We start from the raw sequence: 17,008 nt of genomic DNA, 5'->3' as shown, positions 1-17,008 counted from the left end.
AAAACGCCTTACTATACATGGTCGTTTTTTTCGGCTAAAAACGCCTTACTATATCTGGTCGTTTTTTTCTACTAAAAACGCCTTACTATACATGGTCCTTTTTTCCGGCTAAAAACGCCTTACTATACATGGTCCTTTTTTTCGGCTAAAAACGCCTTGCTATACATGGTCGTTTTTTTCGTCCCAAAACGCCTGATAAAACATGGTCGTTTTTTTCGTCCCAAAACGCCTGATTATACATGGTCGTTTTTTCCGGCCAAAAAACGCCTTACGATACATGGTCCTTTTTTTCGTCCCAAAACGCCTTACTATACTTGGTCGTTTTTTTCGGCCGAAAACGCCTTACTATACTTGGTCGTTTTTTTCGGCCGAAAACGCCTTACTATACTTGGTCGTTTTTTTCGGCCGAAAACGCCTTACTATACTTGGTCGTTTTTTTCGGCCGAAAACGCCTTACTATACTTGGTCGTTTTTTTCGGCCGAAAACGCCTTACTATACTTGGTCGTTTTTTTCGGCCGAAAACGCCTTACTATACTTGGTCGTTTTTTTCGGCCGAAAACGCCTTACTATACTTGGTCGTTTTTTTCGGCCGAAAACGCCTTACTATACTTGGTCGTTTTTTTCGGCCGAAAACGCCTTACTATACTTGGTCGTTTTTTTCGGCCGAAAACGCCTTACTATACTTGGTCGTTTTTTTCGGCCGAAAACGCCTTACTATACTTGGTCGTTTTTTTCGGCCGAAAACGCCTTACTATACTTGGTCGTTTTTTTCGGCCGAAAACGCCTTACTATACATGGTCGTAATTTTGGGCTGTAAAAACCGCCTTACTATATCTACATGGTCTTTTTTTCGGCCCAGGTCGTTTTTTTTTCTGCAAAAAATGCATTAGTATACATGTTTGTTTTTTCCTCCCAAAATGCCTGACTATACATGGTCGTTTTTTTTCGTCCCAAAACGCCTTACTATACATGGTCGTTTTTTTCGTCCCAAAACGCCTTACTATACATGGTCGTTTTTTTCGTCCCAAAACGCCTTACTATACATGGTCGTTTTTTTCGTCCCAAAACGCCTTACTATACATGGTCGTTTTTTTCGGCTAAAAACGCCTTACTATACATGGTCTTTTTTTCGGCCCAGGTCGTTTTTTTTTCTGCAAAAAATGCATTAGTATACATGTTTGTTTTTTCCTCCCAAAATGCCTGACTATACATGGTCGTTTTTTTCGTCCCAAAACGCCTTACTATACATGGTCGTTTTTTTCGGCTAAAAACGCCTTACTATACATGGTCTTTTTTTCGGCCCAGGTCGTTTTTTTTTCTGCAAAAAATGCATTAGTATACATGTTTGTTTTTTCCTCCCAAAATGCCTGACTATACATGGTCGTTTTTTTCGTCCCAAAACGCCTTACTATACATGGTCGTTTTTTTCGGCTAAAAACGCCTTACTATACATGGTCTTTTTTTCGGCCCAGGTCGTTTTTTTTTCTGCAAAAAATGCATTAGTATACATGTTTGTTTTTTCCTCCCAAAATGCCTGACTATACATGGTCGTTTTTTTCGTCCCAAAACGCCTTACTATACATGGTCGTTTTTTTCGGCTAAAAACGCCTTACTATACATGGTCTTTTTTTCGGCCCAGGTCGTTTTTTTTTCTGCAAAAAATGCATTAGTATACATGTTTGTTTTTTCCTCCCAAAATGCCTGACTATACATGGTCGTTTTTTTCGTCCCAAAACGCCTTACTATACATGGTCGTTTTTTTCGGCTAAAAACGCCTTACTATACATGGTCTTTTTTTCGGCCCAGGTCGTTTTTTTTTCTGCAAAAAATGCATTAGTATACATGTTTGTTTTTTCCTCCCAAAATGCCTGACTATACATGGTCGTTTTTTTCGTCCCAAAACGCCTTACTATACATGGTCGTTTTTTTCGGCTAAAAACGCCTTACTATACATGGTCTTTTTTTCGGCCCAGGTCGTTTTTTTTTCTGCAAAAAATGCATTAGTATACATGTTTGTTTTTTCCTCCCAAAATGCCTGACTATACATGGTCGTTTTTTTCGTCCCAAAACGCCTTACTATACATGGTCGTTTTTTTCGGCTAAAAACGCCTTACTATACATGGTCTTTTTTTCGGCCCAGGTCGTTTTTTTTTCTGCAAAAAATGCATTAGTATACATGTTTGTTTTTTCCTCCCAAAATGCCTGACTATACATGGTCGTTTTTTTCGTCCCAAAACGCCTTATTATTCATGGTCGTTTTTTCCGGCTTGTGCCTTCTCAAAAATGTGCGTGGCCGTCCATTTTCTGATCCTCTTCTCCGTACGATTCGTGCTCACACTCACACCAAGCAACAATTCACAAAACGCCTTACTATACTTGGTCGTTTTTTTCGGCCCAAAACGCCTTGCTAGACATGGTCGTTTTTTTTTGTCCCAAAACGCCTGACTATACGTGGTCGTTTTTTTCTGCCCAAAACGCCTTGTTATACATGGTCGTTTTTTTTTGTCCCAAAACGACTTAATATACATGGTTGTTTTTTTCGGCCCAAATCCCCTTACTATACATGGTCGTTTTTTTCTGCCCAAAACGCCTTACTATACACGGTTGTTTTTTTCGGCCAAAAACGGCTTACCATCCATGGTTGTTTTTTTCATCCCAAAATGCCTGACTATAGATGGTCGTTTTTTTCGGCCAAAAACGCCTTAATATACATGGTCTTTTTTTTCGGCCCAGGTCGTTTTTTTTTTCTGCAAAAAATGCATTAGTATACATGGTTGTTTTTTTCGTCCCAAAACGCCTGACTATACATCGTTGTTTTTTTTCGTCCCAAAACGCCTTACATGGTCGTTTTTTTCAGCCAAAAACGCCTTACTATACATGGTCGTTTTTTTCGGCCAAAAACGCCTGACTATACATGGTCGTTTTTTTCGGCCAAAAACGCCTGACTATACATGGTCGTTTTTTTCGGCCAAAAACGCCTGACTATTCATGGTCGTTTTTTTTCGTCCAAAACGGCGTACTATACTTGGTCGTTTTTTTCGGCCAAAAACGCCTGACTATACATGGTCGTTTTTTTCGGCTAAAAACGCCTTACTATACTATGTCGTTTTTTTCGTGCCAAAAACGCCTTCCTATACTATGTCGTTTTTTTCGTGCCAAAAACGCCTTCCTATACTATGTCGTTTTTTTCGTGCCAAAAACGCCTTCCTATACTATGTCGTTTTTTTCGTGCCAAAAACGCCTTCCTATACTATGTCGTTTTTTTCGTGCCAAAAACGCCTTCCTATACTATGTCGTTTTTTTCGTGCCAAAAACGCCTTCCTATACTATGTCGTTTTTTTCGTGCCAAAAACGCCTTCCTATACTATGTCGTTTTTTTCGTGCCAAAAACGCCTTCCTATACTATGTCGTTTTTTTCGTGCCAAAAACGCCTTCCTATACTATGTCGTTTTTTTCGTGCCAAAAACGCCTTCCTATACTATGTCGTTTTTTTCGTGCCAAAAACGCCTTCCTATACTATGTCGTTTTTTTCGTGCCAAAAACGCCTTCCTATACTATGTCGTTTTTTTCGTGCCAAAAACGCCTTCCTATACTATGTCGTTTTTTTCGTGCCAAAAACGCCTTCCTATACTATGTCGTTTTTTTCGTGCCAAAAACGCCTTCCTATACTATGTCGTTTTTTTCGTGCCAAAAACGCCTTCCTATACTATGTCGTTTTTTTCGTGCCAAAAACGCCTTCCTATACTATGTCGTTTTTTTCGTGCCAAAAACGCCTTCCTATACTATGTCGTTTTTTTCGTGCCAAAAACGCCTTCCTATACTATGTCGTTTTTTTCGTGCCAAAAACGCCTTCCTATACTATGTCGTTTTTTTCGTGCCAAAAACGCCTTCCTATACTATGTCGTTTTTTTCGTGCCAAAAACGCCTTCCTATACTATGTCGTTTTTTTCGTGCCAAAAACGCCTTCCTATACTATGTCGTTTTTTTCGTGCCAAAAACGCCTTCCTATACTATGTCGTTTTTTTCGTGCCAAAAACGCCTTCCTATACTATGTCGTTTTTTTCGTGCCAAAAACGCCTTCCTATACTATGTCGTTTTTTTCGTGCCAAAAACGCCTTCCTATACTATGTCGTTTTTTTCGTGCCAAAAACGCCTTCCTATACTATGTCGTTTTTTTCGTGCCAAAAACGCCTTCCTATACTATGTCGTTTTTTTCGTGCCAAAAACGCCTTCCTATACTATGTCGTTTTTTTCGTGCCAAAAACGCCTTCCTATACTATGTCGTTTTTTTCGTGCCAAAAACGCCTTCCTATACTATGTCGTTTTTTTCGTGCCAAAAACGCCTTCCTATACTATGTCGTTTTTTTCGTGCCAAAAACGCCTTCCTATACTATGTCGTTTTTTTCGTGCCAAAAACGCCTTCCTATACTATGTCGTTTTTTTCGTGCCAAAAACGGCATACTATACATGCTCGTTTTTTTTTGGCCCAAAAGGCCTTCTTATACATGGTCGTTTTTTTCGTCCCAAAGCGCCTTACTATACATGGTCGTTTTTTTCGGCCAAAAACGCCTTACTATACATGGTCGTTTTTTTCGGCCGAAAACGCCTTATAAAACATGGTTGTTTATTTCGGCCCAAAACGCCTTGCTGTACATTGTCGTTTTTTTTCTCCCAAAACGCCTTACTATACTTGGTCGTTTTTTTGGGCTGTAAAAAACGCCTTACTATACATGGTCGTTTTTTTTTTGTTGTGAAAAATGCCTTCCTATATTTAAAAAAAAAAAAAACTTTACAAATAAAACCCTTACTATCCATACGCTCCCATTCCAAAAAACCGTCTTATATACAGGTAGGGTCACTGTAATGTCTTCATGACCTACCTGGTAGTCCAATGGTTAGTGCGTAGACGTTGCGCTGTTTAGGTGCATGCTTCGAATCCAGCTTCATTCTTCCTCTGTGCTCTCAAAAATGTGTGTGGTAATGCATTTTCTGATCCTCTCCCCCACTATGCGGTCTCACACTCACACCTATGGACAATGTAAAGTGTTTGTTCATCACCTGACTGGTAGCCGAATGGTTAGTGCGTTGATGTTGCACTGTGGAGGTGTGGGGTTCAATTCCCACTCCAGCCTTCCTGTGTGTTCTCAAAAACATGCATGGCTATCCAATTTTATGATCCTCTTCCCCACGCAACTGTTTGCACTCACACTCACACCGAGGAGCAATTTAGAGCACTTACTCCCTGCCTGTTTGTCGAATGGTTTTTGTGTCGGCGTTGCGCTGCGGAGGTGCAGAGTTGGATTCCGGCTCCGGCCGTTTGGTGTGAGGTTGCATTCTACCCGTGCCTGCATAGATTTCCAAAAACGTGTGGCCATCCATTTTCTTATCCTCTTCGCACGCACACTGACACGTTGGGACAATGTAGACTATGTGAGTTACTACTGACTCAAACTAGTAAAAAATTTTCCACTATGATTTAATGTCTGCACACTGTGAGGCTAACCTGTGCACTAGTTTACATCTGCATTCTATTATAGAACAACTAGTGACGTTACAGTTGTGTGCTACTCGTTCCACCATTAACATTAAAAAAAAAAAAAAAAAAAATTGCACGACTTAACTTTTATGTCATGAGTTGTGGTAGTAGCGATATTGCGTCCCGAATTATGTGGTCAGGGACTTCATGTCCTCGAGTTCCTTGTTACAATTTTGCTCAGCACTTCCATCTCCTTCCAGAATATTCACTGCCCCATCGAGTGTCTCCGACCGGGCCTTCTGGCAGATGCGCTGGTGGTCCCGGATCCTCGGGAGTGAGGAGACGCCCGTCGGACGAACCGCTTTGCTCCCTCACTGTCCCATTACTGCACTGCCTGAACAGAGATGTCGTGTCGTCTGCCGTGGCACAAACGGCCCGATCGCTTTCTGACACATGCTCATCCAAAGATGTTAAACTGCACTTCTGCCTGATCAACGTGATCCCTTCATTCATGACCATCTCTAACTTGGCTGTTTGGAGAAAAAAGCCATTCTCGTATTTTTGTAACTCTTGAAACACAATTAGTTTTCTTCAACGATATTCTGTTTCAAGGCATTCTGTTACTGCTGGCGAGAGGGGTCACACTGTCTCTTACTAATTTATCCCTTTAATTTCTGTGTGTGAATGCAAGTGGAATTGTATCTGTTCTATTTTTGTATCGTATTGTCCGTGCCAAAGTTGTTTCTACTTGACAGAAAGAAAGTCTCATAATTATTGTAATAAAGTTGGAAAGATCCACAATCACAGCAACGTAATGGGTCCTCACTTCAATGCTTGAACACTGCATTTGGTGTTAAAAGCTCATCTTACTTGTGTTTGGAGATATATCTTGATATATATAGATATCTACAGATATATGCTCCATGGCACTGCGGTTCCTGTTTTTCCACCTTATGGGGTCCCAAGAGCTCAATCAATCGCGGTGGACTTTACCTTTCTCAATTCATGTAGCTTTGTTATGCATGGAGGAACTCCTCACTAAACCTCACAAATAAATGTACCGGTAATGTATAATCCAATTATTAAAAATAATAAAGTGGGTGGAATTAAAATACAAATTGTAATTTAATTCCACCCAAAAAAAGTTTTGTAATTACTTAAAGAAGCCACAAGACAGCAGCAAAGATTTCTGAGAAGAGGACACCTTCCCACAAGTGAAACGTAATTGCTTGGTATGCCACAAGGTGGCGCCAAAGTATTTATTTTTTTAATCTTCGACGCGGTTGGGACCTGAACACAAAAACAGCAAATAACGGAGGACAGGTACACATTTTTTTTCAAAAAGAATACTGAACCACGAATAATACTTAGTTGCATCCCAGTACACCATTTTCCAATCCGCCTATTCCAATTTAGTAAAACGAGACAAACACTTGAAAGATCTCAAAGGTTTATTACAACTAATAGCCACTGAGCTACAATATGAACCTCTCTGAGTTTCACAATCCAGGAATGCATTTAACGTGTGTGAAAACCACAAGTGATGCAACATCAAGGTGGAATGCTTCCAATATCTTCAGTGACAGACTAAAGGTGCCACTTCAATGCAGTTGAGTTAAGTGCTCAGTGGTGGAACAGTCGGCGGTTGGTATGCACCAAAGTGATGCCCTGCTCGTTGCAGGCGTTGATCACAACTTGGTCTGCAGCCGAACCCGACGGGGCCGCGATGTACTCGACACCGCTCTGCAATGACACGGCGGAGGCCACGACATTAAAAGTGCAGAACATGGACGGCAACTTGCGAATGCATCGCCGCGTGTATTTACCCGTTTGGCCCGGTCGATGTTATCACGGAAGGGGAAGAAGGCATCAGAGCTGACAGCCACCGCCTGCAGGGAGCTGATCCAGCTCTTCTTTTCAACCTCCGACAGAAGCTCAGGAACTTCCTCGTACATTGCTTTCCAAACGGCCAAATCCGGACCCTAATGAAACAACACGACCATCTAGTCTGCCCATGCGTGGCCATTGGAATCAGTACAGCTGGGCTATGTAAAAAACTATGGGACTGTTACCCGAACCAATCAGATTTCAAATTCATCCTCGCAGGGCCAGAGCGGCTTCAACTAGCAAAACAAGCCTTTAGCTGCTCCAGCTGATGTTACATGGCACAGATAGGTGGGGTTATATTGTGTTTTAGTCTTACTGGTTTCTGTAATTGTGATGTGACGCATAACAGACGGATGAGAAATGAAAATTTCCATCGATGTCTTTCTGTGACTCTTCCATGCGCTCTGTGACACAAACCCTTTGAGCTCAAGGGCCACGTCTGATTTTTAAAACAGACACACTGTGGGGTAAAAAAAAATATATGAATAGGAGTTTATTTTTAAAATAAAATCATGCTTGATCATTGCAATAACTCGTTTTATAAATGTTTATTAAATTTAATGTCAACAATGAATGAAATGTAATTAAATGTCAAATGCATGTGTTGAATTTATTAATGTATATTTTTTTTACTATCATACAGTAAATCCGTTAGCATATTTGATGACATGCGGTAACTTACTAAATATATTTACAAGGAAATGGCTAAATGATTGCAACAAATTTATTTGAATATAATAAAAATGTCTAGTCATGTTTATTCATGAATTTACAACCTAATTATTTGATCAAATTAAGAAATGCTTGTGTTGGTACATTTGTTCAAACGCAGTGAAATTATTGAATGAGATAAGAGATTGTCGAATGAATTCATTTGAAAATGATGCAAAAATTATTATAAGACTCTTGATGATATAAATACTTTGTGTCAGTGTCTTCAGCAGGTTGCAACAGAGATAAACAAACTGGAAGAGTCACAGAAAGGCATAAAACTGGACATTTTCTACTGGCCTGAAAAATATCAGATGCTTTTGGAATTTCTCACATTTCTGCATCAAGTCACCATCAAATGTGATTTGATCTTTTTCAAAATCACACAGATGAAAAAAAGTCCAAGTTGCACGGAATGCATACCTCTCCAATGGTGTCGGTGACATATTGGTCGATGGCATTTGCCATCTCCGCTCGCTTGACGCCACTGCGGAACTTCATGCTCAGCACACGAGGGTGGTGCCTGAGCCACCAGTTATCGGCTTTGTCGCCCGCCAGTCTGGTGCAGTGGATCCGAGATTGCTGCCCCGCACCGATCCCGATCACCTGCTCAACAAAAGCCTTGGTCAGATTGGGCTCCATTTTTTTACTTTTTTTTTCTCAGTCCGCGAGTTACCTGTCCGTCTTTGGCGTAGCACACAGAGTTGGACTGAGTGTACTTGACAGCGATGGTGGCCACCGTGAGATCTCGCACAGCTGCCTCAGACAGCTGGTCACCACATTTGGGAGTTTAGGGACAAGAACGTGTACAGATTCAACTGGTACATTTTAAGTAATAGTCCAAAAGTGAAGAACTGAAATGCACATTAAATGTGGGGGAATGAGGGAGTCAAAGGTGGCTGAAACATTTGCACACACCGAGCCCTTGGACACGACGTTGCCGAAGAATTCCTGATTGATAACCGCGCTGTTCCTTTTCTGTTTGAGGTAGAGGCCAAACAACACTCGCACCTCAGTGTCATCAGGCTCGTAGTTGGGGTCCATCTTCAGGCAGGACGTGCAAGAGGAAAATGACACAGTCAACAGCAAGCACCAGCCACATCATTCCGCACACCTGCACACTTTGTGTCAAAGTCTTCTGGAGCTTTATATGACAAACAAAATGCTAAAATATATTTTTCTGCATGCTACAATTAAAATAATCACATTTTCATAGACGCTACTTCTCTGATTGTCAATCAAAACAACTATAACACAGTGGTGGCTTGACTTGTGAGTTTAATTACACTCTGTGAACAAGCACCCAACACAACGTACTCGTATTAATGTTCCCCAGTGAAATGCCAATAATCCATTCCAGCATTCCCCGAAAAAAACAACAACAAAACACACTGTTACAGGTATGTACTAAAGAAAGCACTGCAATGTATACAAATGCAATATATAAGAGAAACTCCTGTTAAAATGTGATGTTGAACTTTTTTTTCCTGCTGTGGCAGCAATAAACTTGCGCACTCTGGAGCTCCATGAAAATGGCTGAAATTGCATCAGCGAGTATCTCTTTAGATCAATTCTAAAGCAAAATAGTTGAAGGAAAAGAACTAATCTGGCACCTGAAGCACGCAGTAATTTCCATTTTTCTTTTTAGACAGAATCCTGAGTGCTTCCTCGTCATAACCTGGCGCAATTATCCCATCAGACACCTGAAAGAGATGCATACATACAGCGTGTGAGTGAGCAACCTAGCGAGGTTATTTCAATAAGTTGGGGATGACTGGGCAATTTTTACCTCTCTTGATATAATTTTGGCAGTAGGGACGTCACACACATCAGAGACAGCAATGAAGTCTCCAAAAGAAGACATCCGGTCAGAACCTAAGAAAGACAAATATGCCGAAAACATGACCAACTGATTGACGTCCAGACAAGCTACATTATTTCAACAAAGTGAGTACACTCCTTTTACGTTTGTAAATATTTCATTGCCTTTTTTTTCTTGGGACCACGCTGAAGAGATGACACACGATGTAACATTCTCAGTCTACCGCTTGTTTAACAGTTACTTGCATCCATTTCGACTGCTGGCAACAAAAGTCAGTACAGGCCTCGGTGAAAATAGGCGTGTTACATTTGATGTTATTGCTCATAGGGTCAGCCGTCAGCGCTCAGATAATTTGCCGCACACGGTACCGAATCGGTCCGCGTGGCTGCCATATCAGAAGGAAGCCCGCAAAAACTTTACTGAACGACAAGCAGACTAATGACTGACGATAGGAACCCCGTCCGTCTCATGTGAGCTGATGAAACACAGATAAACGTATTTTATGCTTGGATACTGTCAATTAGTGTTGCCACCAGAACAAAATTTTATAGCAGTACTGAAACAATAACAGTGCAAAAACTTTGAATCATTAGTAAAACTCACTGGAAGAATAGCTCTCATCTGACAAAATTTAAATTCTTTTTAATTGCATGAATTTAAACTATAACTAAGTAAAATAATTACCATAAGTCAATTAAAATTAAAAATACATTTGCCACCTTTTTAAACACTTGAGAACAAAGGATGAAAAAAAAAATCTTACATTTACAAACACTACCACCGGTGCTATGGCTATTTTGGTTCAACAGCTGCAAGCAATTCCATAAATACAAACTACACCATGTATATGGCCCACTTAAAAATAAATAAATCAATTTTATGATTAATAATTTTTAAAAATACAATCCAAGGAGCAGTGGTGGGGGACCACTGGTTTAGATAATAATGGCAGCATGTTTACTCACTTTGAGGGGACAATACATTTACACTGTTAGACAAGCTGCACTGTACACAGACTGTTACACTGGAGCCCAGTGTCTTTTTGGGGGGGGGGGGGACACGGTGTAAAAAGACCTATTAAAATATTAATAAAGTAATAAAATATTTTCAAAAATGTGAGGAGTGGAGTAACTTTTGTGAGATATTGTATCTGAGGTAGTACTTTATGATGGTTCAAACCTCTTGCCCTGGCATAGGCGGTGGCCAACGGGCTGAGATCCTTGAACATGTCGTGCACCATGCACACCTTGGCCTCCTCCTCAGTCAGAGGAACTCCTACGGCAGCTCCTTCACTCAAAAAACAAACAAAACAAACAAAAAATAATTTTTCAATGTTCTATCCTGATTGAATCACATTCAAGTCTTTCATCTTACCGGCTGGGCTGACATGCTTGAAGGAGGCGGCGGCTGCCACGCCGATGGTGCTCCTCAGTTCGCGGACGAGCTGCCACGCGTTCAGGGCATCACACAAGTTGATGAAGCCAGGAGAACCGTTGACCACTGACAGAAAGTAAAACCAAATCAGTGGACTAAAAAGGGCTCATTTGGAGCTTCTTTCTGTAGTTGTAAAATGATATGTGTCAAGAAAATATTTGGAATAGCGGACTGAAGGTTGCTTTCAGGCCATCGCAAATCTATTTGAATACTTAACGCTAATTAATGGGCAAAATCTTCACCAATACACCCCCAAAAATTTTGAAAAGCCGTTCTGACTCCAAAATAGTCGTTTTATGCACAGTAGCAAAAAGATTGTTTGAAGGGTAAAACAATACCTTCTCATGGTTTCATTTCATCATTTATGATTCAATTAAATATAATTAAGCACATAATTCTTCAACAAATCACATTTAAAGAATATCTGTTTATTTTAAAAGGTTAAACAATTTTACATACTGCATCACTACAATTTTTCGTTTTATATTAATTTGCTAGGCACAAAATGTTTTTTAAATGTACCTCATAATTAATAATGATATTACAAATTGGTGAAACTTTGAAATTCCTTTGGTATTATTTAATAACAATAATAATAAAAAAACAATATATTTGTAACATTTTAAACAGCTGATTTTAATGTTAAAAATAAGTACACCAACCAATTTCTCTCTCTCACACACACGCACGCACGAACGCACGCACGCACGCAGGCACGCACACACACACGGTTAAATCTATAGAGTATCTAAAATTGTTTATCCCCCCATTTTAGTTACAATAAATTAACTAATTAAATGAAATAAATGTAAAAACAGAATTTCACATGTTATTAGTTGATTATAAAATGAAACTAACTATTGACAAAAAAGAAAAATGTGCAGTAATCAATATAAAAGTCTGGGCACATTGTTTTACGCTATTGAATGAGAAACTGCAAACTTTTGATTCGCAGTATATAAGTAAATTGTGGTTTTTACTAATATTTCTATTGTACTTACAATTAATTCAATGATGATCTAAGAAGATACATTGTTAACTGCATGTATAGAATTGTTGATATTACAGTACTAGTTTGTAATAAATTCATTTCATGATTTACAAAGAATCAACAGATTATTGAGATGACTTAATACAAAAATAAATACATTTTAGTTACCCAAATTTAAGCTAAATAAATGCAACAAATATTACAAGACACTTGATGGTGTAAACGCTCGATGGGCGGTATATTTCGGCCACCCCTGAGGCCAAGTACGTCATCCTGTTAGAAAAAGAAAGCCACAGCAGAAGTAAATGTCAAGAGGGCACCTTTGAGGGGGAGGGCAGCGTGCAGCGTGTAGAGCTGGGCGGGGGCTTGGTGCGGGTTCATGCCGTAACGCAGGGGCAACTGGGAAACGCCACGGCCGTACTGTCCGCGGAAGTAATCCGATATAGCGTCATCGTACTGGGCCGTGTGAGTGAAAGCCTGAGGAAGAATAACATTTGAAAAACTTAAGTGCAGCGAAAAGGGAAAATGTCATTTGCGCTGTTGCTACGATTAAAAGGAGCATTTACACATACAGTACATAAACCGATCCTTGCTCTCTCTTTCTTTTTTAATCAGAAATGTCTTCAAATTGTAAAGCTTCTTTTTTTTTTTACTTTGAGAGCCAGAGTCCGGCGTGTTTCCACGGTGGTATCCTTGTCTTCAGAGCTCTCCATCTCCGTGGCAACCAGTGAATAGTCAGCAGGGTCACACACAATTGTGACCCGTGCGTGATTCTTTGCTGCTGCCCTCAGCAAAGTTACACCACCTTATTGAAAGAGAGAAAACGTGAGCATTTTTCTCAATTCATCTTAAGCAAGATAACGTTTGTCAGGGGTGTGTACATTACAAGCGCCCCATTACGTAAACACGACTCACCAATGTCAATCTGCTCCACAGCGTCTTCGACTTTAACATCCGGGTTGGAGACAGTTTTGACAAATGGGTACAGGTTGCACACGACCACCCTTTGAGGAGCGCACATACTTGACATCAATAAGCCATCAGACTACTTGCTCATATTTTTGCAACTTTTACCCACAGGATGATTTATTGTACATTTTGACAGGATTATATTTATGGCTATTACAGTACACATCCATCCATCCAGCCATCCATTTTCTAATCCGCTTATCCTCAAAAGGATAACATGATCGCGTACCATTTCTTGACAGCAAGAGCGAGAACAAGCCCTAAGGAACACATTCTTTGAAGTGTGTTAATGAGTTTAAATGTGAGGATAACATGCTCATCCTCCACAAGAATGCACATCCTCAATAAATCCAAGTCAAGGAGCACTGAAGAGACTAAATCACAGGGCCAATCAATAACCTATCAGTGTTACTAATCAGATTCATTGTTCACGTTGAACAAGTCAGCTGACATCAGAGCCCTCTTGACCCGACACAAACCAGAGTCACAAGACCAGCTTATGGAAGCAGCACATTTCCAATTATCATGCTGCCGAAAGCAAGCGCACGTGGCTTCACGCTTTTAACATTTACACAAACGTGCATGTTACAGACAATGAGTTCAAATTATGAGCATGCGAAATAGTCCTGCGTAATGTGTTGGCGAGGCTGCTTGTGCTCTCACCTGACCAGGCTGTAGCCCATCTTGTCCATATCTGCAGTGTCACTGGCCATCTTTCTGGCGAGGATGCCACCGTGGACTGCGGGATGGAGGGTCTTCACCCGGCCTCCCAGCATCTCTGGGTGCCCAGTAAGATCAGACACATCCCTGACAAACGCACGCACGCACACACAATGTAACACAACGTATTAACGAGAATAATTGTGTGATGCCACCAGCAGTATTAGTAGCATGTAGCTGTACACTCGTGCAGTTTTCCCAACTAGTAGAGCAACTGTTGCACTATTGTTTTGTTTTTTTCCACTAAGAGTACCACTTTTGGCCAGCTTGTTCACAATTAAACCTTACTAGTAGACTACAGTGCTTCACTAGCAACACTGCTAGTCCAACTACACAGTAGTAGGCATGCGCACCGGAAGCCTCCTGGTGAAATGTGCTGAAGATGGATCGGAGTTAATTGTAAGACACAGTTACTTCTACTTCACTGAATTGTCTTACTAGAGAGAGGACAACGACTGCACTAAGACATGAATCTCACAATAGACAAATATATGGAATCAATACATACTCAAATTTATTTTTGCAAATGCGCTAGTAGCTTTCTGCACCCTTTAAGTAACATCACAGTGCACACTTGTTAGTAGTTTTGCCTGACCAGTAACTTATTTGTCAAAGTCATCCAACAAGTCCGATGTCTTAAGTTATTTATTCAAGATCCTTGATATTCATCTTAAGATCCATGCACTAGTACATTATTTGACCTCACTAATAGGACAACTTTGGTATACTACTCACTTGGGCTGGCGATATCTCTTTATCGGATCGAAATCAAGATATAAACATTCAAGATATCGAAATGAGGATGATTTCAGTGACGTGTTCTCGCCACGCTTGGGTCGCATGTCACTCTCGGTTCAACCGACCACATTCCTTCTCTCAAATTTGGCCTTGATCAACCGTTAAAACCATCAAATGACAATCATCTTGCAGAGGGCGAGGAGGGACATACGCAGCCACTACTGCCTCAATGGCACACACACACACACACACACACACACACACACACACACACACACAAACACCACCGCCTTCCTCTCTCTCGTTCATTTACGAACGGAAACGAAAGATACAGTTTTAGAGTGTTTTAGAAGATTACATGACCAACACTAGTACATTATTTGACCTCACTAATAGGACAACTTTGGTATACTACTCACTTGGGCTGGCGATATCTCTTTATCGGATCGAAATCAAGATATAAACATTCAAGATATCGAAATGAGGATGATTTCAGTGACGTGTTCTCGCCACGCTTGGGTCGCATGTCACTCTCGGTTCAACCGACCACATTCCTTCTCTCAAATTTGGCCTTGATCAACCGTTAAAACCATCAAATGACAATCATCTTGCAGAGGGCGAGGAGGGACATACGCAGCCACTACTGCCTCAATGGCACACACACACACACACACACACACACACACACACACACACACACGAAATCCACTTCCTTGTTCGCTGTCAAGTATATACGGACGGTACAGATATAATGTGTTTTAGAAGATTACATGACCAAAATTACCAGTGGATAAAATAGCAGGACATGCTTTAAAATGTATGAGCACCTTGGCGCGCCATTTAATTGAATGCACCGGCAGATGTGCAATCCTATTTGTCGCAATATCCTATTTCTTCAGTCTTTGTTGACTGTCACCATCATTTTGCAGGTTAATAAAAAGTCTTACAATGTAACACATTGTATGGGGACCCTCAAGACACGATCAAGGAAGAGTTAATATCACTCGAAGTCCACAGATCACATGGCCATTTACTGCATCAAGGCATTCACAGCCATTGACATGTGCAAATTTGAGTGCATGGTGAACTGTTTTGCTTTCCAAGCCACACAACTGATCCATCCACATTCGAAACCGCTTATCCTCACTACGGTTGCGCATGGACAAACGGTTACAGAACACAAACGGTGATGCAGTTAAACACACGCACACAATCAATCACAGCACAACACTTTTCTTGGAGCATAAAATTGTTATTTAGCATTCAAGCACAGTTGCAGGACAAGGTGAATTTAATTATTTTTAATTTATTGCTGACTTTATTCGTATCGATGGCTGTGGGTTAAAAGCTAATAAGCGACACTTTACACATCATTGCCGATGGATATTTTTTTTCTTTTAAAAAAGCTTAGGTTTTACTGAACCCATAGTAATATCGTTATCGAGGTAATTGGCAAAAAAAATACCGAGGTATTAAATCTTAGCCATGTCGCACAGCCCTACTACTTACTAGTGAGGCGAAACTGTTAGTGGCCATTTTGGTGCTACTGGTAGTGTCAAGGAGGCTACTAGTGCGTGTCACATGCCCACTAGTTGGGCCTTAGCAGCACAGTCGTTTGCTAATTGCCTACTAGTAGGACAAACGTGGCGTTATCAGTGGAATATTTGTTAGTATTGAGACACGGTCGTTCCACTACTTTCCTGAATTGTCTTACTTGTCAGGTCAAAGAGTGTACAAGTTTGAGGACCTTAAGGTTCTTATCAAGGATGTAGACAGAATGCTCAAACAACTTTTCATCGGCCGCGTGGTGTACCTGACGGTCAGTCCAGCATCCCGCAGGGCTTTGGCTGTCCCACCTGATGCTACCAGACCCAAACCCACGTCCACGAGCCTTTTGGCAAACTCCAGTAGTCCACTTTTATCTGACACCATCAGCAGTGCTGTATGACACACACACACACACACACAAATGTTGGTTATTTTCCAATCTCACGGAAGTAAACATTTCGCACAAGACGCGAACACGTCTGCTAATGTTAGCAAAGTTAGCAACACAAATCAAACATCGCTGGGGGAGTAAGTTCATTGTTTAAAAAAAATGACACAACATTTTGGATGGGAGAAACCTCACCGAGTTCCGAGGGAGCCATTTTAACAGCCAGGTTGCCAACTCGTAACGAGCACAGAATCTAGCAAAGGTTCTTGTGAGGTGAACAGACTCACTGTCTGAACAGACCCAGAAAACGCTTTTCAAAATTT

At 40.7% G+C, this 17,008-nt stretch overlaps 2 protein-coding genes across 5 annotated transcripts in view; one reads left to right on the top strand and one right to left on the bottom strand.

The window, feature by feature from the left end:
- The window catches only part of fn1b (fibronectin 1b), a 46,418-nt gene extending 40,131 nt beyond the window's left edge, over window positions 1-6,287 (top strand). For all 4 annotated transcript variants that reach the window (XM_019886678.1, XM_019886675.1, XM_019886676.1 and 1 more), the window contains one exon: window positions 5,738-6,287. In XM_019886678.1, coding sequence (XP_019742237.1) covers window positions 5,738-5,815 — 78 coding nt within the window. In that variant the 3' untranslated portion in view covers window positions 5,816-6,287. The remainder of the gene's footprint in view (window positions 1-5,737) is intronic.
- Window positions 6,288-6,601: 314 nt separating this feature from the next.
- Window positions 6,602-17,008, bottom strand: atic (5-aminoimidazole-4-carboxamide ribonucleotide formyltransferase/IMP cyclohydrolase). Its single transcript, XM_019886679.1, has 15 exons — window positions 16,881-17,008; window positions 16,563-16,689; window positions 13,955-14,098; window positions 13,238-13,326; window positions 12,976-13,127; window positions 12,643-12,799; window positions 11,272-11,397; window positions 11,077-11,184; window positions 9,865-9,950; window positions 9,689-9,778; window positions 8,994-9,119; window positions 8,752-8,844; window positions 8,499-8,681; window positions 7,304-7,459; window positions 6,602-7,220 (listed from the first exon to the last, which is right to left on the bottom strand). Exons 1-15 carry the CDS (start codon window positions 16,897-16,899, stop codon window positions 7,101-7,103), a joined length of 1,776 nt encoding a protein of 591 aa, XP_019742238.1. The 5' UTR covers window positions 16,900-17,008; the 3' UTR covers window positions 6,602-7,100.

This window comes from Hippocampus comes, unplaced genomic scaffold, assembly GCF_001891065.2.
Source record: "Hippocampus comes isolate QL1 unplaced genomic scaffold, H_comes_QL1_v1.1 scaffold261, whole genome shotgun sequence".
Taxonomy (NCBI): domain Eukaryota; kingdom Metazoa; phylum Chordata; class Actinopteri; order Syngnathiformes; family Syngnathidae; genus Hippocampus; species Hippocampus comes.
Note: the sequence above shows the minus strand (reverse complement) of the source record. Positions and strands in the feature narration are given on the sequence as shown.